This window comes from Hipposideros armiger, unplaced genomic scaffold (genome assembly GCF_001890085.2).
Source record: "Hipposideros armiger isolate ML-2016 unplaced genomic scaffold, ASM189008v1 scaffold_21, whole genome shotgun sequence".
Taxonomy (NCBI): Eukaryota; Metazoa; Chordata; class Mammalia; order Chiroptera; family Hipposideridae; genus Hipposideros; species Hipposideros armiger.
In genome coordinates this window covers 4,339,936-4,362,763 of record NW_017731371.1, presented here as the reverse complement: position 1 = coordinate 4,362,763, position 22,828 = coordinate 4,339,936, and the positions used below count along the sequence as shown (strand labels likewise).

General features: G+C 41.3%; 1 protein-coding gene across 1 annotated transcript in view; it reads left to right on the top strand.

Moving 5' to 3' along the window:
* The window catches only part of ALDH7A1 (aldehyde dehydrogenase 7 family member A1), a 42,017-nt gene that overhangs the window by 5,780 nt on the left and 13,409 nt on the right, over positions 1 to 22,828 (top strand). The window contains exons 4-11 of the mRNA XM_019635411.1: positions 3,279 to 3,359; positions 4,172 to 4,295; positions 7,100 to 7,232; positions 9,728 to 9,772; positions 13,442 to 13,519; positions 15,234 to 15,331; positions 20,569 to 20,610; positions 22,319 to 22,413. Coding sequence (XP_019490956.1) covers positions 3,279 to 3,359; positions 4,172 to 4,295; positions 7,100 to 7,232; positions 9,728 to 9,772; positions 13,442 to 13,519; positions 15,234 to 15,331; positions 20,569 to 20,610; positions 22,319 to 22,413 — 696 coding nt within the window. The remainder of the gene's footprint in view (positions 1 to 3,278; positions 3,360 to 4,171; positions 4,296 to 7,099; positions 7,233 to 9,727; positions 9,773 to 13,441; positions 13,520 to 15,233; positions 15,332 to 20,568; positions 20,611 to 22,318; positions 22,414 to 22,828) is intronic.

The following is a 22,828-nucleotide window of genomic DNA, read 5'->3' as shown; positions in this document are numbered from 1 at the left end:
CCTAGTCAGGAATACTGAGTCTACTGCTTTCTTTCTTTCTCTCTTTCTTTTTCTGTTTTAAAGATTTTTGGGGGGAATTGGGGGAGGGGAACAGCACTGGGGAATTGGGGGAAAGGGAACAAGACAAGTTGTTGCCCCCTTGTTCTTCAGTCTAGTTGTGGAGGACGTTGCTTCACTGGCCCATGTTGGTATTATCATTGCGCTCTTCCCAGGTGAGGCAGATCAGTCGCGTGCCCCTGGACGGCTGCTCACGGTGGCTCTTGGCAGCTCATGCCGGCTGCCAGCCACTCAACGCTGGCTGCCAGCCACACACGGTAGCTTATGGCAGCCCACTGCAGCAGGGGCTGCAGCCTACGCAGCCGCTGGCAACTCACAGCAGCCCAGCTCCAGGTCGAGCCGTTGTTCACCATCTTAGCTGTAGAGGGCGCAGCGTCACTGGCCCTCATGTGGGATCCAAACCGGGGTGCTGCTGCTCAGAGCTGGCGTCCCAAGCCAACTCGTAATCAACGCGCCACTTGGCCGGCCCAGCGGCTTTCTTTTTATGAGCCGGTTTCAGCCCAGAGGGCCCCCTGTTTCTGCCCCTCTTCACCCGCTACGAGTCCTCATTTTCCCTCCCCATCTCTGGTGAGGGAGAGCCAGCATCACTTCTCTCTTGAGGACAGGGACCTGTCAGTGGGCTGTCTCTAACTGCGTAAAGGAATACCAGGTACCTCTTGAACCTGGGTGTAATTGTATTACTTCCTCGAAGCCTCAGCTGCTACTTCCCTTTGTGCTCCTGGCTCCCTCCATGTGCCTGTCTTTGATGCTCATTCTGAAGGACTTCATGGGTGAGTGTGCAGGGGCGAGGACTCGTGTTGCCCACCTCAGGACGGTCTGAGGTTATTGACACCCTGTCATGCTAGACTGATCACTGTCACGATGGGGCTGTCTCCCTTGTTTCCTACTGCCCCTTCAGATTTGCGTGATCTGGGGTGGAATCTAGTCTCACAGTTCCTTGGGGGGTGATTCTAATGTTTGGCCAGGGTTGAGAATCAATTACCGATATTCAATGATCACGTCTTCAACATCTGAAATTACATTTCTCTATTGCCATTTTTGTAGTCCAGATAGCTACCACCTCTAGTCTGGCCTAATGGTCTTCCTATCCGAATCTTGTTTCCCTCTGATCCATTTTCTACACCACAACTAGAGTAATAGTTTAAATGCACTGTGATTCCTCCCCCCCTCACCCGCCCATTTAAAACCCTCTAGTAGTTTCCCCATTGTTTTTTTTTGGATTCTTTACACCTTTGCAGTGTGACCTCTACATTCCACTCCTGCTTCTTTGAATGCCTTACAGTTTTCCCAAACCACCATATTCTTTCTTGCCCTTTGACCTTTGCATATGTTGTGCCCCCTGTCCCCCATAATTTTCCTGCTTTATCTCTTCACCTGGCAAACACCAATCATGTTTTAGGTCTTAGGTCTCAACTCTTCAAGGAAAGCTCTCGCCTTCTTTAAAAACCTCCTTCCTTCCCACTCCCTTACCCCACGTAATGCTAAATTAACACTCCTAGGTTTTCCAGTTGTATAGTCTAGCTGCTCCATCGTAACAATGTAATTGCCTGTTTCTTACCTCTACCACCCCTCCCAACCCCCCACTGGACTTTGAGCTCTAGTGTGCAAGAATTGTAGCTGCCCTGTTTCCCCAGGATCCCCAGGGATTAGCACAATATCTGGCACATACAGAGTATGCAATAATTATTGGTTGAAAGACTGATTGAATAAAATATGCACAGAACGGGAGGGTACAGGCCATGTGTATTAGCCATTCTGAGTTGAAATTAGCCAGTTTGCTAAACTTATAAATGTGTGGGCTAAATTCAGTTGAAACATTATTAAACCTGATCTCTGCGCTGGGAAATGTGTAAAATCTGCACTGATTCATTTAACATTACAGTTTTTGTTTCCTGTTTCCAGAAGAGCAATGTGTCATAAAAATGCAAACATGCCCGACATACAAAATGTGGGGAATGAAAATGTTATGATTCTGTTCCCCAGAAGTTACTACTGTTAACATTTCGTTGTATAGTCCTTCAAATTTAAGCAAAAGTTTGCTTATCATATGTATTCTTTTGCTATTTTCTGTCATCCTGTTGTAGCTGTTAAACATTTTCCTTATAGATCTACCTCATTCTTTTTAGAGAGTGTGAAGTAGCCCGTTTTATGGCTATTCCATAATTAACCAATCATGTGCCGATGGACATTTAGATAGTCTCTGTTTCTCCTAGAAACAGCACTGCAGTAAACTTGTTGTACCTAGGCTTTTGCACACTTATGTGTATATTCAGTTTCCAGAAGTGGAGTTGCCCAGTCAAAGGGTGGGACCATTTTAAATGGTAACAGTTTGCAAAGTTTCCCTCCGGAAAGCTGTACTGAGACATGGCGATACATTTGTGGAGCAAAGAAGAGCATGAGCAGTGCTGTGATGGCTCTCTTTGTGAGGGAACGGAGAGGGAAAGCTCAATTAAGGGTTTGGGCGTGCAACCAGTTTGACCCATTAAAAAACGTCCCTGAGAATCATAAAAGCCTCTAAGTATTTAAGGTATTTTAGCCATCTGGAGTCATCCCAAAAGGTTGGGTTCAAACTCTGAATTTTTCTCTGTACTTGGCATGGAGCCTTACTCGCCATGAACCTATCATCTGAATGTTTTCTGGGTCTCTGGCATTGCTTTTAGGGCCTGCTATATCGTAATCTTGATGTGATAAAAAAAAGTCAGCTTTGAGGCCGGCTGAGTGGCTCAGTTGGTTAAGAGCTTGCTCAAGAGTGTGAGCTCTGAGCAACAGGGTCCCCGGTTCAATTCCTGGCCCAAGCTGAGCTGCCGCTGAGCTGCGAACAGGTGGTAGGATGGCTCAGCTAAAAAAAAAAAAACAAAAAAAAAAGTCAGCTTTGATGTGCTTTTGATGTGCTTGTACTTAGCTTTTTCATTGCACATTTATTGAATACTGTGTTGTAGACCAGGGTTCAGCAAACTTTTGAGATGGAAGAGCCAATCCTGTCCTTCAAAGTTTTGCGAGACCTATAAAACATACAATCACCATTATGTGAATAATATCCTTTAAAAATTTTATAAATGAAACTGTGATAGTTTTATTTTCATTATCAGTTTTACTTCAGAGCCACATGTACAACATACCTAAAGAGCCGCATGTGGCTCGTGAGCTGCAGTTTGCCAACCCCTGGTCTAGACACAAGTTTGCACTTTGAATCAGACACTAAAATTCCATTTTTTTCTTAGATTCCTGCTCCAAAGCGAGGAGAAGTAGTGAGACAGATTGGTGATGCCTTGCGGGAGAAGATCCAAGTACTGGGAAACTTGGTAAAGTATTTCTGTAGTAAAAATATAATCTCTTAAAGGGCCGTCATGCATTTCTGTATAGAAGATTGTGGGTTTTTTTTTCTTTTTTTATTGGGGAATTGAGGGAGGGGAACAGCCCTGGGGAACTGGGGGAAGGGGAAGAGACAAGTTGCTGTACTTTTTGTTCTTCAGTCTAGTTGTGGAGGACGTTGCTTCACTGGCCCATGTTGGTATTATCATTGCGCTCTCCCCAGGTGAGGCAGATAGGTCACTGGCCTCTGGATGGCCACTCACGGTGGCTCTTGGCAGCTCACACCAGCTGCTGGCTGCTCAACTGGCTGCCGGCCACACACGGTAGCTTATGGCAGCCCACTGCAGCAGGGACTGCAGCCTATTCCATTGCCGGCGGACTCACGGCAGCCCAGCTCCAGGTTGAGCTGTTTTTCACCATCTTAGCTGTAGAGGGCAGTGTCACTGGCCCTCATGTGGGATCCGAACCATGGCCCTGCTGCTCAGAGCTGGTGTCCCAAGCCAGCTCGTAACCAATGCTCCACTCAGCCGGCCCAAGATTGTGGTTTTTAAGAAAAGCAATTTATACATTTCAAAGTCTTTTTTTTTTTTAGAGAAAATATGAACAAGATGGACAGGAAAAAGTGAAGACTATTGCTGGGTTTTAAAATTCTTCATAAAAATAAAACAAACTTTCTAAAGTTTATTTCCTTCACAAAACAAACACAAAATGTGGTTTTGCACTTTTCCCCCCTGTCAATTTAATGTTTAAAACATGAATTCTGTTGAAAAAAATACTGGTTGGCGTTTTTTTGTATTTTTAGGTGTCTTTGGAAATGGGGAAAATCTTTGTGGAAGGTGTGGGAGAGGTTCAAGAGTACGTGGATGTTTGTGATTATGCTGTTGGCTTATCGCGGATGATCGGGGGACCCATCCTTCCCTCTGAAAGTAAGCGTTGAAGGTGGTTAAGCTATGAGTTTTAGACTCTGCCAGAGAGTGCTCCAAAAAATGCTCTGTCTGTGTACAGGTTGCAGAAGAGGGACTGCAGGTGGCATATAAATATATGAAAATATCTTTAATCTTTCTACTCAGAAATGCAAATTGAAACAAGGGAAAACATCAGATCAAGACACTTTTAACTTTTTTCATTTATGAAGGTAAAACTCAGTGTTGGCAAGTCCATGGGTGAGGCAGAAACAGACACTCTTTTATGAGGACTTGCGGCAACACGAATTGCCAAACCATCTAGAAAGCAATTTGGAAATAATCCAAAGAGCCTTGCATTTAATACCAGTTTCAAGAATCTAATTTAAGTAAATAATCTGAAATGTGGCAAAGGTTTGTGTGTGGAGATATTCATTGTAGTATCAATAGGAAATGTTAAAAATGACCTAAATGTCAAATCATAGACAAAGGATGAGCTAATTTTGTCAGTCTGTGAGCAGGTAATAAAACTCCTGTTTATGAACATTCTGTCTAATTCCAACCTCATATTTTTATGGGGTGCTTGTATTATTTTAAAATTATTTTAATGTTATTTTTAAAAGAGGTGATCTATCCATCTCACAGAATTAGAAATACAAGGGTAGAGGATGACAAGTTTCCCATCAACCGCCCCTGGATACTCCATAGCGTCCCCGTGGATGTAGCCAGTGATTCTGGTTTCTTTTTTTTTTTTTTTTAACATTTTTATTGGGGAATTGGGGGAGGGGAACAGACAAGTTGCTGTCCTTTGGTTCTTCATTCTAGTGTGGAGGACGTCGTTTCACTGGCCCATGTTGGTATTATCATTGCTCTCCTCCCGGGTGAGGCAGGCACTCGCTGGTCATTGGACGGCCACTCATGGCAGCTCACTGCAGCTGCACTGCAGCCTACGCCGTCGCCAGCGACTCATGACAGCCCAGCTCCAGGTCGAGCTGTTGTTCACCATCTTAGCTGTAGAGGGCGCAGTGTCACTGGCCCTCATGCGGGATCCAAACTGGGGCCCTGCTGCTCAGAGCTGGTGTCCCAAGCCAACTCTTAACCAATGAGCCACTCGGCTGGCCCTCTGGTTTCTTATCTATAATATCTTTTTCATTTTTATTCACTTAGAGGAAAATATATGTCCTTTTGAACAGAAACATTAGCAAACTATACATTCTGTTCTATATTTTTCCTACTTAATGGGTATTAGAATTTTTTTCATATTATAACATTCAGGTACTTTCTTCATCTTTTTTTTTAATGGCTGTCTGTTTGCTGTAAAGATACTATATGTCATTTATTTAACCAGTTCCTAAATGATGGATGTTTGGGGTGTTTTCAGTCTTCTGCTATTACTGTACGCTACAAGAACCAGCCTTGTACTCTGAGGAGGTTTCAATGATGAGGATAAGAGCTTATGCGATTTGTAATGTTTGTGGTTGTAATAGAGCAAAACAAGTGACTGTGGCTGCATTGAAAATACAAGGGGTGGAAGTCTGCCAAAGTGATAAGTGGTAACAGTTATTCCAGGGTGGTAGAATTATTGATGGTTTTTATTGTCTTCTTTCCATTTTTTGGTATTTTTCAAAATTTCCATGATGGCAATTATGTTACATTTTTGATGAGGAAAGAATATTTTTTAAAGAATAGATTATTCATTTTTGCAGAGGCTTTATACTAACTGACCCTATTAATGCAATTAATGTTTATTGAGTGTCTACCAGGTACCAGGTGACCTGATAGGTGTTACTTGATCAATAAGGCATAGTCCTTGTCCTCAAGAATTTATAAGCTTATAGATTCCTTCCATTTAAGTGTGGGAGGCAAGTGGAGATACGTAAAGGGATAATTATAATAGAACATGGTAAGTAATGTGATGGGGTGGAAGATAGGATAGTGAGCCCCTAAGCTAGCCTTGGAGCAGTCAGGCAAGACCTCCCAGAGAAAGTAATCCAAGTTAAGGCCTCGAGTGGGGTGGAGAGCTCGGGCAGGGGTTGTAAATATGGAAGAAAAAAAAAGTGAAAGCTTAAGATGGGAGAATGTGGCTTATCTGGGGAACTGTTTTTGCTTTAGCACAGATGGGGGCACATGAGGGGAGTAGTGGGGTGAGAGGAAGTGGGAAGGGACTTTCCCTGTTACAGAGCTTGGACTTGACCTTGGACTTGACCAGCGAGCAGCTCCAGCAGTGATCCGGACGCCAAAGGGTTTTAAGCAAGGGAGTGACGTTATCAGAGCTGTGCTGGCTTCCCTGGGGAGAAGAGAAAGAGGGTCGGGTAGAGGCAGGCCCTGCCAGGGAGGGGCTGTGCCCGCATATCCTCTTGAGGGAGATGAGGTTGCCTAGACTAAAGGAGGGCCTGGCAGTGGGGTGCAGCACTTGGTAGGTTTCCTGTTCCTAGCTGGCCCTGGGAGCCTGGCAGAAAGTTGATGGCTGGGAGCAGCGCCTTTCCAGTTGGTCTGTGGTTTTGACTACGGTTTGTGAACCAGCATGCCTTGTTTTGGTTCTTCACTACTCTGGCTGCCTTTGATTGAAATAATCCGAGTGCCTATGAGGATCACAGTCATTCATGGTTTATGAGGGAGTGCAGTGATACCAGCTTTTGTTGTCTGCTAATTAACGGAGCAATATCCTGTGGCGATGGAGAGTGACCCACTACAAGGCATGTGGAATCCTCACTTGGTCCTGTGCACCTTTGTTCTGAAAATGAAAGATTTCAGACCTTGTTCTTGTTAACTTGACATGCGTTCAGTGAACATGCTTAAGCGCCTTCCTCGCCCTCCCCCGTCCTCAGGACCTGGCCATGCGCTCATTGAACAGTGGAACCCTGTAGGCCTGGTTGGAGTCATCACTGCATTCAACTTCCCTGTGGCGGTGTATGGCTGGAACAGCGCCATCGCAATGATCTGCGGGGACGTCTGCCTGTGGTAAGGCCTGCTAATGTTCTCATCCAGTGGGAAGATAATAAAGTACATTTCAGGTACTATTAAAAGTAATTTAAATGCATTAAAATGTTTTCTACTACACTACCCTTTCTGTTAACATATTGTCACACCTGCCCATTGTGAAATGCTGACTTAATTATTGCATATTTTCCATTGGTAAAATTTTTTTTTAACTTATTTTTTGTTTTTACATAGATAGCCTTGTCCTTTCAGTTGTTTCCACCCCAAGCGGGTGTACTGTAAGTAAATTCTGATACTAACTTCTTGGACTTACTGTCAACCTCCTCATGTGTAAGGGCTCAGTCCTCCGCAAGACAGCCCCCACTTGAAATGCAAGCTGCAGGTGTCCCCAGGTCCCCAGGACATCTGCACTTCTGACCAGCTAGCTACAAGTTTGGAGGTTCCCATGAACCCTCAGTTTCAGTAACTCATGAGAATGACCCATAGAACTCAAGAAAGCACAGTACTTAATGATTACAGTTGTATTGTGAAGGATGTACAGTATGGCAAGGTCTAGAAGAGCCCCAGATACAGAGCTTCCATGCCCTTTTCTGGTGAAGTTGGGGGATGTCACCATCCCAACCAGGAGGCTTCACTGAGCCTTGGGGTCCAGAGTTTTTATTGGAGTTTTATTGCATAGGCATAATTGATTACATCATCAGACATGGGATTGAGCTCAACTTCCATCCCTCCTCGCCTCCCCGTGGTTGGTCTTTGTGTTGACTAGCAACCACCTTCCATCCTGAAGCTATCTGGACAGCACCCAAAAGCCACCTCGTTGCATAAGAAAGACATTCTGTTACTCAGGAAATTCCAAGGGGTTTTGAAGCCCTGTGCCATAAACTGGTGACAAAGACCAGAGGTATTCTGTATTGTACTATACTTTCCAAACAGAAAACTAAGTAAACAAGTAGGAGGAAAAAAGAACTTGGGATAAGTCACAACCTTCTTTTTAAAGTTTGATTCTTTTTCTTTAATAAAAATTTGATAGTGAATTCCCAAGTGATTCTGGGTCACTTGGCAAATGTTCTCATTGATGCATTAAAATTTGCATCTTTATACATATTTGACAGAAGTTAGCTGGGAAAGTATCAGTGTCTTATAGATGACAAAACACTTGCTCGTTTTTAGCTTTCATGTTCAGTGGAAGAAGTTAGAAAAGGAAAACCAGGAGAGCCATCTTTGCCTGTTGTGCATCTGTCCCACTAATTACATACCAATCTTTTTTTTTTCTTTTTTAAAGATTTTATTGGGGAATTGGGGAAGGGGAAAGCCAAGTTGTCCTTCAGTCTTAGTTGTGGAGGGCACAGCTAGCTCAGCTCCAAGTTCAGTCATCATCTGGCTGCCCGTTGGCAACTCGACGCCACTCAGCTCAAGGTGCCGTGTTCAATCTTAGTTGTGGGTGGGTGTAGCCCACCATCCCATGCCAGAGTCAAACCGACAACCTTGTTGTTAGGAGCACGTGCTCTCCGTGTTCAATCTTAGTTGTGGGTGGGTGTAGCCCACCATCCCATGCCAGAGTCAAACCGACAACCTTGTTGTTAGGAGCACGTGCTCTCCGTGTTCAATCTTAGTTGTGGGTGGGTGTAGCCCACCATCCCATGCCAGAGTCAAACCGACAACCTTGTTGTTAGGAGCACGTGCTCTCACCAGCTGAGCTATCCTGCCACCTGTTGGCAGCTCAGCGGCAGCTCAGCTCAGGCTCAGGATACTGGCCCATGTGGGAATTGAACTGGCGACCCTGTTGCACAGAACTCATGCTCTTAACCAATGGTGCCACTTGGCCGGCCCCCTTTTTTTTTTAATTTTTATTAAAACAATTTTTTTTTTAATTGGAGAATAGTGTGTTTTTCCAGGACCTATCAGCTCCAAGTCAAGCAGTTGTTTCAATCTAATTGTGGAGGGTGCAACTCAGTGGCCCATGTGGGGATCGAACTGGCAACCTTGGTGTTATGAGCACTGTGCTCTAACCAACTGAGCTAACCAGCTGCCCCCAGTTATATACCAATCTTAACGTTGTCTTCATCTGAATGTGCTCAGACTGTCTGCAAAAGCAAGGCATACTTGGGAGGGTTAATGATTTGGCACCGTGTTGCCAAAGGAACCCACGCTTTCTGCATCCTGATCTAGAAAGGCTGGTTGTATAGTTTTCCTCGAAGGCTTTCCAACAAAAATTCAGGTTGACTTTCATTTCAGTCAGTCCCCATAATTGACAGAGGTTAAGTGTAACCTTTCCTGTGATAAGTGCAGCAAGCAGGTTCAGAGTTGCTTTTTGCCAATTTTAAAGTTGTGAAAATTTTGTAGTCTGTTAGGTCCCAGAGACACCAAGCTGAAGGATAGATTCCTATTTCAGTTACTAGGATCAGATGTCTAATTAGAAGTTTTTCTGATGAAGATGTTTTCTTCTGCTTGATAATGAAAGATATTTATGATATCCACCAAATTAAGTTGTCTTTTTTTTTTTTAACCCTCTCAAGGAAAGGCGCTCCATCAACGTCCCTTATCAGTGTTGCTGTCACAAAGTGAGTATGTGTGGCCTTCTTTTTTCTAGGTATGGAATAATCTCTAAAGGGTGATAGGCACTGAATTTTTAATCCAGTGTAAAGGCACCATATTTATTTACGTAGGAGATTTGGAGAACCTCTTTCTCCCTTGGTTGTAATAACATTTTTATATGGTTTTGTAGTTTACATAGCTCTTTTAGAGCTATATTACTTAACTGTTTGGAAACATGCCAGATATTGATGTTAAGTGTTGAAATTGAGCTCTTATAAACATTTTTGTCACTTGCAAAATAAAAGCAAATCCAGTGGAGAGGAAATTTTCTTGCAGTTTAGGGGCTATATTTTATAACTGTTCAACATGTTAATGGTTTTGATTTCTACCCAGTTAATACTTTTACTGCTTTTGTTTAATAGATCATTAGCAAAACAGAGAGAGATGATTACTATTCCGTGGATTCTTCTCACACTATTTAAAATGTATTTTATCTTTTGATCTAAAAAATTGTTTTATTTACTCATATTTGAAAACTTGACAACTCTGATTAGGTTGTCAAGTCAGTGTTACTAATTTATCATTCAAGAATTTGGAAAACGTATGCAAGAGAGTGCGTTTCTGGGTATGGGGACAATGCACCCTTCATGCTCTATTGGTTGCACGGTGTGTGTTTCTGAATTGAGTTGTTGGTAGAGAGCTTGTGGAGGAGGCCATATGTGAGGGTCCTTCATGTCAGATGAGCATTTAGGAACACTGACTTAGGAAAAGTGGGATGAAAAAGAGAGAGTAGTATGTGTTAGGATTTACTTGAATACGTGATGTTGGGGAAAATACATCCTTCAAGGCAGGGGTGTTCAAATTAAATATTACATAGAACTTTGATATGCAAAACATAAAAAATGATGAGATTCCCCAGGCAATTTTTTTTTTAATTAAAAAATAACTTAGAACAGTTTATGTGGTCGTACTGAACTTGCTTGCCAATTGTTACTTAAGCAACTGGTTTAAAATACTGTTCATTTTGATATTGGTTTCAAATGTTCTGTTATTGTTGCTTTGAGTTTTAAAATATTTTTTGCTTTAAACAGTTTGAAGGGTTTGAAGTGTTCATATAGGGACGTGGCTGATATTTTAGGTAATTGATTTTAGGTAATTGAGAATATCAGATTTTGTAATGGAAGACAATTAGTAAAATGATGCCAGATGTTGCCAGAATTAAACAAGGGTGCTGCCATATCCACCAGTTCTTAAATTCAGCTAAACGTTCAGACTCATTAGACGGCCACAGGCCACGCATCGTACCTCCGTCTATTCAGAAGGATATAGGACAGGAATGTAGTTTGCCAGGAGGATAGCATCAGGTATCCCTCTTTAGTTGGTATTTGTAGCAGTTTATGCAGGGGTGAGGAGATGAGATCTACAGTGTACAGGTGTGGGGGATGCCCTGGTTTAAAGCCTAATTCCCCACAGGAGCCAGGAGGTCTTGTGACAATTCTATAGGGCAGAACTTTCAGCTGCCCACAAGGGACATGCAGTTACAAGAGTCACTGCCCTCAGGGAAGGCCCCAAAGCATAAGATTCCTATTTATATCCCTTGATAGTTATCCAGTCCAGATGCAGTTCACCAGCCAGGAGTCATTCTTACCATAAGGCATGTTGTCTATGTAACGTTGTTGACACTGACATTGATCAGGTAACCTGGGGAACAAAACTAGAGCGTTAATCCGAGGTCAGAATCTCATGTATTAAAGGGAAATGGTTTTGTTAACCTTTACCCATGGGCACAAAGCAAACCCCTAGCTTTCAAGAGCCGTCAGTCTACTTGTGCAGCTGGGACATACACTCTAAGTCCACGGAGAGAATCGTTCACTCTGACACCTGGTTTCACACATGACAACTGCAGTGTGTGATCTTTGGTTGGATGGAAAAAAGGAAACTGCTCTCAAGGACATTTTGAGGGACAATGGGAGTATTTACTGACATATGGCAGTGGCATCTTTTTTATGGACGTGTATATACAATTTGGAGCTTTCAGAACTTTCTTTTTTTTTAATTTTTTTATTTAAAAAGGAAACTTTTATTTATTAAAAACAATGTTTTTATTAGTTTCAGGTGTACAAAACAATGTAATAGTAGACATTTACACCCCTTACAAAGTGATAACCCCTTTTCCACAATCTACTACCCCTGACATCGTGTATAGCTATTATAATTCCACTGACTCTATTCCTTATGCTGTACACCATATCCTGTGAATATGTGTGTGTGTGTGTGTGTGTGTGTCTGTGTGTCTGTGTGTCTCTATATATAAACTTACAATTGACATTATTATTCAGCTTCAGCTTTAGGTGTACAGCACAATGGTCAAGCCTCTACAGTCCATGAAGTGGTCTCCCTGATAAGACAAGTGCCCATCTGACGCCCTAAAAAATCTTTACATTATTGATTGTATTCCCCAAACTGTCTTTCATATCCCCGTGACAGTATTGTGACTACTTATTTGTGCTGTCTAATCCCTTCTCCTTCTCCCATCATCCCCACCCCCCTCCCATCTAGCAACCATCACGTTTTTTCTATATCTCTGAGTCTATTTCTGTTTAGTTTGCTCAATTATTCTGTTGTATTAGATTTCACATGTAAGTGAGATCATATGGTATTTGTCTGTCTCCGACTGAATTACTTCACTTAGCATAATATTCTCTAGGTCCGTCCATGTCTTTAAACAAAATAGAAAGTAGCCAGCAAGTTGGAATGATTGATGAAAAGAACTTTTGCTCTATTTAGGCCCATGCTCCTCAGGAAGCTCAAATTGAATGGAAGAACTCTTTCAGAGGAACCAGAAGTACTGGAGCCATTTTTTTAGAACTCAAAATCAGATTTAAATAACATTGAACTGTATTTGTCATTTTAACTCTAGCAGCATAAGTTACAACTAATTAAGAAAATGCTGTGCTTATTCACAGTGCTTTAGACTGGAGGGTGCTGATAGTTCCTGACTGAAAGTTTTGGTATGAAGCTAGCAGGCACTAGTCCTGAATTTCCTTAGGGTTCTGCACATAGGTCCAGCTCCCTCTACTGTACCTTTCTCCTCAGCACCTGCTCTAGGTTTTGGGGACCTCTTTCCCTTTTCATCCTGTGTCACTTCTCTGGCTGACTCCGCTTTGCAGAGATGTACTGAAACCTCTCATTTGCTGATGGGGACACCCTTTCAATTCTTCATCTTTCTATTGTAGGTTTTATTCCTTGTTATTATTTCTTTACCATCGTTTTAATGGTTTTGTAGTAAGAGACCAAAAAAAAAAAAAAGAAAAGAAAAGGAAAAAAATGCCCTGTGATCAGTCTACCATCTTGAAATGAGATATCTTCATAGTTTGCCAGAAAATACTTGAAAATAATGATCACTTGGACTATGTGACCAATGCTTTAAGTCTTTTATTTATTTTGCATGTTGTTTTTTGTCTATTTTTTTTTTAAGATTATTTCAGGGAAAGAAAAAAAAAGATTTCTTCTTTTAAGTGTTTGAAAGCCTCATTTCTATTACATAAGGAGAAATCCAGGCCTGGATGTTTGAAGGGTGGGAGAGAGAGTTGAAAAGGAAAGTCAGGTGGTTAGAATTTATTCCTAGTTTTTCAAAAAATCCTAAGAAATTAAATTGCTCCCTTACTTAGCAGTAATTGCTTTTTCCTTTCTAGGATATTAGCCAAGGTTCTAGAGGACAACAAGCTACCTGGTGCCATTTGCTCCTTGACGTGTGGTGGAGCGGATATTGGGTAGGTCAGTAGGTCCTTCTCTGCTGAAGGACCCTGTGTGAATCAGCTAGAATCATCTTTTCTAGAATTACTAAACGCAGTACAGCTGAAGTGAGAATGGTTTTTTGGAATTATTATTATGGACCCCATTGGGCTCTGCCTTTATTAATGTATAGCCTCTGTTGGAGGATGAGTCAGAATTGTCTTTTTAATTGCCCAGAGCTACTTTTGTAAGGTGTTTATATCATAAAATAACAAGCTGCTGTAATGGTGGGCGGTCCATGGCTTCCTGACACTTGATTTTGTAAAGGTGCTTACTTACAAAGCAAAGCTATGGAATTGTAATCTGGTGTCTCACCCCCTCCCAGTAATGGAGAACCTAGCCTATCGTCTGGGATCTTCAGCTGACATAAAAAAAAAAGGAACCCTGGGAATACAGTCTCTTTATTTAAATTTATTGTTTTTTAAAAACGATCATATAATTCACATACTATAAAAATTCTCTTTAAAAATGTACAATTTAGTGGTTTTTAGAATACTCATAGTATTGTACAACCATCACAATTATCTTACTCTAGGACATATTTGGGGTGGGGTGGGGGGGTGTCCCAAATGGAACCTCCTGACATTAGCAGTCACTTCCCATTCCCCCCTTCCCCTAGCAACCACTAATCTACTTTCTGTCCCTATGGATTTGCCTGTTTGGGGCCTTTCCTATAAATGGAACCATACTACATGTGGCCTTTTGTGTCTGGCTGCTTTCACTTAGCATAATGTCACAGCCTCTTTTTAAACTGGAAATGACTTTATAATTGCTCTGAACCATGATGAAAGAGGTTGTTGTCACTGGCTTAGCCGTTGATTAGGTGAGGGTTCATTGGGGTCGAGTCTTCTAACCTATATTGGTGCAGTTAAGACGTTAGTCTCCCACAGATAGTGTGCATAATAAAGTATTGTCTAAATGTCATTTAAAACATGAGTCTTCTGTCCTCGGACCAACTCCTCTTGCACTCTGGGCATCCAGGCCTCGGTGCTGGCCTTTGAATAGCTCAGGTAATTGCATTAGTGTCTAGGTGTGCATTAGGCAAGAGCTGCCTCGGGTATCAGTGCTCATGTTTGTGGGCTGAGCCCGGGAGGCCTATATCGGTAACCTCAGCGAGCTGTTTCTAATTAGACTGATGCTGCGGCTGTCCTGCGTGGCCCCCACTAAGGCTTTTGAAGCACCAAACTGAACGAAGGGATTCAAATCGATAGTGTCTGGTCTACATTCCTTAGAAGCAACTGGAAATCCTAGCATAGGCTTTATAAGTCAGCTTCCATGAGGGATTCTTAGGATGTTTCCCTCCAGTCTTTAGATTTTTAAGTCTTAAGGGAATCAGTAGTTTAAGAGTCAGCAAAATAGTCAGGATGCTCATCAAGGAAATGGTAAGGTCGTGTTGTCCAGTCTTCCGCTCAGTCCAGGAAGGTCTTTCTTTCTTAACTAATGATGTCCGTGAGGTGAGCTCTATTGACGAAGAGCTCACAGTACATGTTAGCTGTTCTGCTCTGTGGTTTCACTTATGAAAATCTAGTTCATTTTCCTGAAGACCTTCCCTTGCTCCCTTGGGATAGACTTTCTTGTATCTTTGACTGACTGCCTTTCCAAGAGCCCATGTCAGGGTTGTCTGGCTGGTACCAATAGGTGTCACCATTGCTGGGTTTCTCTGCTTGAGTGACAGTGTCTGTTCCCCTGCAGCACGGCAATGGCCAAAGATGAGCGGGTGAACCTGCTGTCCTTCACCGGGAGCACGCAGGTGGGGAAACAGGTGGCCCTTATGGTACAGGAGAGATTTGGTAAGTGTTGGCTTTCTAATGAGGATTTTAATTCCATCACAGGCATGGTTGTGAAATCTGAAAGTTGGGGTTTTTTTCCCTTGACCCTTTCCATGGAGACACCAGCCATGTTTATTTGAATGTCCAAGTAAAAGAAAAGGGTACAGTTATTAGTGGGTTAATATGAAGGAGATCGCAGATTTAAATAGCATAATTTGGAAAAGGATATCATTTTTCCCTCTAAATGACTGTATTAGACTCATATCAGATATATTTGTCAAATTCTATCAGACCTGTTTGGCACATTAAAAAACAGAACAATTTAAATAGGACCACTGAGTACATGACCTACCATAACTGTGGAATGGAAGATTTAAATCTGTTCTCATTTATATTTCATGTATATATGACCAAAAAGGGCTATATAGACATGGCTTTGTGTGCTGTATTTTATGACTGATTAAAGAGGTTTTTAAAGATAAGATTGACTGTCAGTTTTTGGCTTTTATGGTGAATTTAAAGTCTAATCCCAGCATCAGATGAGATTAGACTAGATAATCTACCAGCCCCGTTGCTTTTTGGACATTGCTTTTAAAAAGCAAGCTTACAAAAAACTATTAGAGCTAATAAACAAGGTCAGCAAGGTTGTGTTACTGGAGAGCAGGCCCTTCTTGGCGCGTTTTCCAGGTTCTTGGTGTCTCAAGCAAAGAATTGAACGAGACACAGAAATAAAGTGGCGAAAAGGGGCAGTTTATTAGAAGAAAAAATACACTTCAAAGAAATTGAAGCGGATCTGAGCAATAGAGAATGGCTCAAGGGACATTATTAGAAGAGCAAGTACATTCCGAAGAGTTTGGAGCGGGCGGAGCAAAAGCAAGAGCTCAGAAGGGACTGACTGGCCAGGACTTGGAGTTTTCACCCTTTTTTTCTATACAGTGGGCTGTGTCTTTCCAGGTATGGGACCACTTGATTGACACCTGTGATTGACAAGAGGCTACTACTGCCTCATCTTTTTAGACTGCGCATGTTCCGTCCCAGAGTTCAGTCTATTATAATGGTATTAATAAACTTCCGGGCAAATGCATGATATTATAATGATGGTATAATGAGGCCCAGGTGAAATGAAGGTCATTGTGGCCTTTACTGTGCAGGAGAGTGAGTGGCTGGTTTAATCTAGTTGGGTATTTCGTACCCATTTTTTTCCTCAAAGGGGTATATAATTACAGCAAGAAGGGGAAACTTTGGAGGGAGAGAGGAGGTCTTTTGGGTGGTCGCGTCCTGTGGGTGATGTTGGACGTGCAGGAACGCAGAGACTGACCCAATGCCTATCTCTAACTGCCTGCCTTCTTTTCCCCTTGAGAGACGTGATCCCCATAAAATCTCTATGGGAAGCTGAGGGACAGGAGGTCTCTTCTTCTGTATCTATTTCCTGCTGGGCAGGGGTGTAGAGTTGTCCCTGCCTATTGGGGGATTCACAGAACTCTCACCCTAGCTGATCTCAGATGAGAGGAAGGGGTCTCCAGATCTGCCTGGAAGACCGTGTTGGCTTCTTTGGTTGGGACTGGTAATCTTGCTGGCATATCATCTGTATCCCCAAGGCCCCTGAATGAGGAAAAATAGATTTTAATTAATAAATTTAAAGAGCAGAGCTCAGAATTATTGACGCGAAGTGGCTACGTGGTGGAAAATCCATCCGCTCTATGGAGCCCGTGGCCACTTAATCGGTTATTCAGGTGACGTTAATTGTCCAGGAGCTGGGCCCGGGAATAGGTTTGGAAAGAACAGTAGGCTTCAATGATTACAATCAATCCGTATCAATCACAAGTTTTAGGGCAATTTTCTAAAACGGGGTAGGAGATAAAGAACTGGGAAAAAGGAAACTTTAAGGAGAAGGAAACTTAAAATCAAAGTTTTTCAGTGGGGGAGGGCTACTTGCTTGGCAGTTGCAGGATACAAGATAAACAAAAATCAGTTATATTTCTATACATTAACAATGGACAATCTGAAAATGAAATTCAGATAACATATTATAAATCACATTTATAATAATAGAATAACATCAAAAAGAATAAACTATTTAGGAGTAAATTCAACAAAAGAAGTGGAAGTCTCTCACACAGAGCACTACAGAGCATCATTGGAAGAAACTGAAGACCTAAATAAACGTAAAGCATACCATTTTCACTTTTTGGTTAACTTAATGTTGTTACTGCCCAAGTGACCTATAGATTCAGTGCAATCTCTTTCAAAATGTCTGCTGGCTTCTTTGTAGCAATTGACAAGCTGATCCCAAAATTCATATGGAAATGCAAAGAACCCTGAGTACCCAAAACAATCTTGAAAAAGAACAAAGTTGGAGGACTCAACTTCCTGATTTCAAAACTTACTACAAAACTACAATAATCAGGACTAAGTGGTACTTCTTAAGGGTAGAAATAAAAGATCACTGGAATAGAACCGAGAGTTCAGAAATAAACCCTTACATTTATGGTCAACTGATTTTGACAAGGGTGCCAAGACATTTCTATGGGGAAAGAACAGTCTTTCAATAAATGGTGCTGGAACAACTAGATATTCACATATATACCACGTATGTGTGAAGTTGGAGTCCTACCTTACCCAGTATACAAAAACAACTCAAAATGTTTCAAAGATCTAAATACAAAAGCTAGAACTATAAAACTCTTAGAAGAAAACATACATTTTTGTGTCTTGGATTCAGCAATGGTTTCTTAGATATGACACCTAAAGCACAAGCAACAAAAGAAAAAAATAGATTTCATCAAAATTAAAAACTTGTTTCAAAGGACACCATCAAAACAATGAACAATAAAAAAAACCAGCAATCTATAGAATGGGAGAAAATCTTCACAAATCTTATGACAAGAGATGTATATCTAGAATATATAAATAACTCTTAAAATTCAACAACATAAAAGACAACCCAATAAACAATGGGCACAGGGTTTGAATAGATACTTATGCAAAGAAGATTATAACTGGCCAGTAAGCACGTGCAGAGTGCTTAAGACCATTAATTCCACTCCTCTGACTAGCAAATTTCATCTCTTTTCACTTCCCCTTCTTTTTCAAAGCAGTAGTTTGTTCTCTCTTAAGTAGTAGTATTAATACGATTATAATTTTAATAAAATGTATATGCCTGTCTTAAGTTACAGCTGCTTTTCTTGGCTTGAATTGGCTGTTAGGACTGTGGGTAGGGAGCAGGTAGAGAATTGGAAGGAAGTAGGACGTATAGGTCCCTTCTCTTCTGCCACAGCACGTGAAGCCAGACAGGGGAGCTGTTAGGTGTAAAATCTTCTGTTCCCTTTTTTTCTTTTCTTTTTTTTGCAACCCAGTCTAGTGTTCTGCTGTAGCCAGCAAGCAGTCATTAAGTCAACTGTTGCAGCAGAGATGAGCTGATACAGCAGTCAGTGAGTTTTGCTCATAACAACCTCACCCCTTATAATTAATAACTACTTGGTGGTTAACTGTTTCAGAGCAGTGGAAATGAGAACCCATTCTCCTGCTGTCATATACGCTCCTGATATCACAAATTAAGTTATTTACATAGAAGCTGGTTTTAGAGTGCATTTAAATTCAAAAAATGTAGTAAACACAGCTCTAAAATTGAGGCAAACAAATTTCAAATCTTTATGCTGGGGCATCTAAGGTCAGAATGGCATTCACAGCCTGCTGTATAACTTGCCTGGCATGTAAGTTGGCAGTGTATATAGTAATCCTAATATTCATGCCCTTTGGCCCTGACCTAAGTAGGTAAGAGGGAGATGTTCAATAATCAATATAGTCAACACTAAAGTTGCCAAATCAAATTTGGTACATCATCATGATGGAAACTATGCAGTGATTTTTTTAATAGCTCCCAATAACTCAGGGAAAAACTATAGGACGCTAATCAGAAAATTAAGCAAAATTAGATAGTATGATCTCAACTGAATATAAATGCACATGAAAAAGATTGCAAAGCACTATATCAATTTATAAGAGATTCCATGGTGAACTATGGGCTTTCTTCCTACTCGATAGTTTTTTTTTTAAAGTTTCTACAATAGCACACATCTTTTTAAACATTTTTTTATTGTGGTAAAATATAAATAACAAAGTTGACCATTTTAACTATTTTTAAGTGTGCAGTTTTATGGTATTAAGTATCTTTACATTCTTGTGCAGCCATCGCCAACATCTGTCTTCAGAACTTTTTTATGTCTTCCCAATTGAAACTGTACCCATTAAAAACTAACTCCTCATTTCTGCCTTCCCCCATCCCTTGGCAATCACCATTCTACTTTCTGTCTCTATGGATCTGACTATTGTAGGAACCTCATGTAACTAGAATCGCACAATATTTGTGCTTTCGTGACAGGCTTATTTCACTTAACATAATGTCTTCAATGTTCATCCATGTTGCAGCATGTGTCAGAATTTCTATGCTTTTTAGGGCTGAATAATATTTCATTTTATGTATATACCATATTTTGTTTATCCTTTCATCCCTCAATGGACACTTGGGTTGCTTCTACCATTTAGCTATTGTGAATAATGCTACCATGAACATGGGGGTACACATATCTTTTTGAGTCCTTGATTTTACTTGTTTTGGTTATGTACCAAGAGTGGATCATATGCTAGGTCGATCATATGGTAATTCTGTTTAATTTCTTGGGAAATGGCCACATAGTTTTCTCTAGTGGCTGTACCATTTTATACTAACTAGGGTTTTTTGGGACATAGTTTCAAACTTACAGAAGAGTTACAAGACACACAAGTAATTCTTGTATACCCTTTAACTAGATTTACCAGTTGCTTACATTTTGCCCTATTGACTTTATCATTTTCTCTCTCCAGCAACGCATGCGCACGCATACACACACACACACACACACACACACACACACACACACACACACACATTGTGGTTGCATGTTATTTTTGGACCATTGATAGAAAGTTGAAGACATGTTCCTTTATCACTAAATATTTCAGTGTGTTTCCTAAATACAAGTACATTCTGTCATATAACCACAGTATAATTATTAAAATCAGGACATTTGACATTGCAATGCTCATGTTATGTTTTAAATCAGAAAATAAAATATAATTGGGATAGGCTATGATTTGAGGCTCTCTAGCAGTATGCATTAAATACTGCTAGATATTTAATGATAAATAGGCATTAGATAAATAGATAAATTAGATTAATAGATAAATAGGCATTCATTTGTGTTTATATGTTTTTAAAGGGAGAAGCTTGTTAGAACTTGGAGGAAACAATGCCATTATTGGTAAGACTGCCTTTTGTTTTTGTTTTGTTTTTTGTACAGAGTATCTTCACTAGCTGTCCTGAATATATAGAATTTGTTTAGGGACTCATCTGTTCTGTGTTGTATGTGTCTAAGGCCTAATTCACATCTTAGGAATCCTACTTATGGGACAGAACGCGATGATCTGAGGCAGAGAGGCAGAGAGAACCAGGAAACAAAAGTGTTCATATTTGGAAAACGTAGCCTGGGCTTGCTTAGAACCTGTCTGCGCCTAACATGGTGTCGTTTCGTGTTTTCCTTCTGTTTTCTGAAAACTGGCCATGTGTGTCTCTAGAATAAGTAACTCGATGTGACCTGCTGATTGCATTAGATTTCAAAAACTTTAGTTTGTCTTTCGTGGAATACATAGTGCTTTTATACTGAGAAGGAATGCTTCCTTAAGGCATTTTAATCACTTACCTATAGGCTTGGAGATTACTTAATTCTCTTTTTCAATTATTTGGCACAAAAGGAAATAGTCTACCAGTGTAACTGGATAATAAAATGAACCTCAATAGGTTGAGACTTAATAAAAGCATGGATTTTGTGATACAAAGCAAAACTTGCTGATCTGTATATTGCTATCATCATCACATTTAGATGCCTGTAGATTGGGTTGTCGGAAAAGTCGTGACGTATTTTTTCGATGTTTTTCGTTGCAAAAATGCATCATGACTTTTCCGACAACCCAATATTTGTGGTGTACACACAGAAGTTTAAAAAGTCTATGACGAAGGATTTGTTCTCAGTGAACTTCTAATCTGGTGAAAGAGAGAGTTCATTTAAAAATAGTTAGCACTTAGCACTGGGTGTTTGCCAGGCACTGTGCTCAGCTATTTCATATGCATTGTTTCATTTAATCCACACAACAATCCCATGAGGCAGATATCATTCTTAATCTTATTTGAAGGTTACACTCTGAGGCTTAACGTGATTATATGCCTGAAGTGACAGGCTAGCACATGATAGAGCCAGGATTTGTGTACTGGCAGTCAGACCCCAGCGCACAGCTCTTTCCTTAACTCCTTTCTATTGCCCATGGGTATCCCAGACGGATGAGGAAACTGAGGCTTAAAAAGGAAAAACACAACTGAAAAGTGGTGGAAATGGATAAGAACCCTGGTCTGTTTGGGTGCACAAACCAGCTTTTTAAACTATCATACAAGTCTGAGAATGCTGTTAGATTGGACAGGAAAACTGAAGATGTGAGAGGGAATTGTAACAATCTCGGAGGGATGAGAAGGTAGGAAGTACAGATAATATAAATCGGAAGGTTAACCTTGTAAAGACTGTGCTAGTTTCTTCTGCTGAGGGCAGAAGATGAGGAAGGAACAAACAAAAGTAGAGAGGAAGCGATCAGGAGGGCGGAGGTACAAGGGGTGGGAAGGTGGGCAGGGGAGGCGGTCAGATCTGGAAAGACTGCGAGCCTGCTAGAGACCCAGAAGTGGTCAGAGGAGGGGGCGCCTCAGTGTACATCTGTACTGGGGTGAAGACCAGAGAGCCCATTGCTCTATTCTCATATACTCTCCGGAAGAAAAGTAGCCTCTGTGATGGAAACGTCCCTATTTTACAGGGATTGTTCCGATGTTCTCTTACTGCACGCAATAAAGGCATCATTTTATACCAGTTAGTAAGCACCTTGTCTGCCTGCTTTGTGACACCGATGGGTGTGTGTTTGTGCTTCTCTAAGCTTTCGAGGATGCGGACCTCAGCTTAGTGGTTCCGTCAGCTCTCTTTGCGGCCATCGGGACAGCCGGCCAGAGGTGTACCACTGCGAGGCGCCTGGTAAGTGTGTCTGGATGGGCACATGAGGTTGTCCTGCTCTTTACACAGTACCTTCCAACAAACTACTGCTAGAGAGGTGCCGCAGAAGTACTGCTAGAAACATGTATTTCCTGGGTGTGGTTGGCAAGTGTGGGGCCCTACTCTCCTCTGCTCATGGCAGATGTTGCCAATCAGCCCGGGACTCGGCCTTCCCCTCCATCCCAAGGCAAAGGTGCCCTCACACTAATTGATTGGACTTGGACAGGAGGGCGAGACTATTTTCATTCCCATACCTAAAGTAACATGGACAAAATCCAGTGCCACTGAGAGACTAAAACAAGCTAAGATTTTTAAATATCCTAAAACTATGTGCTAAAAGACAGACAGCCTTGGCTTTTTTATAAAAACATTTTAAAGATTTTAAATTTTGGCCTAC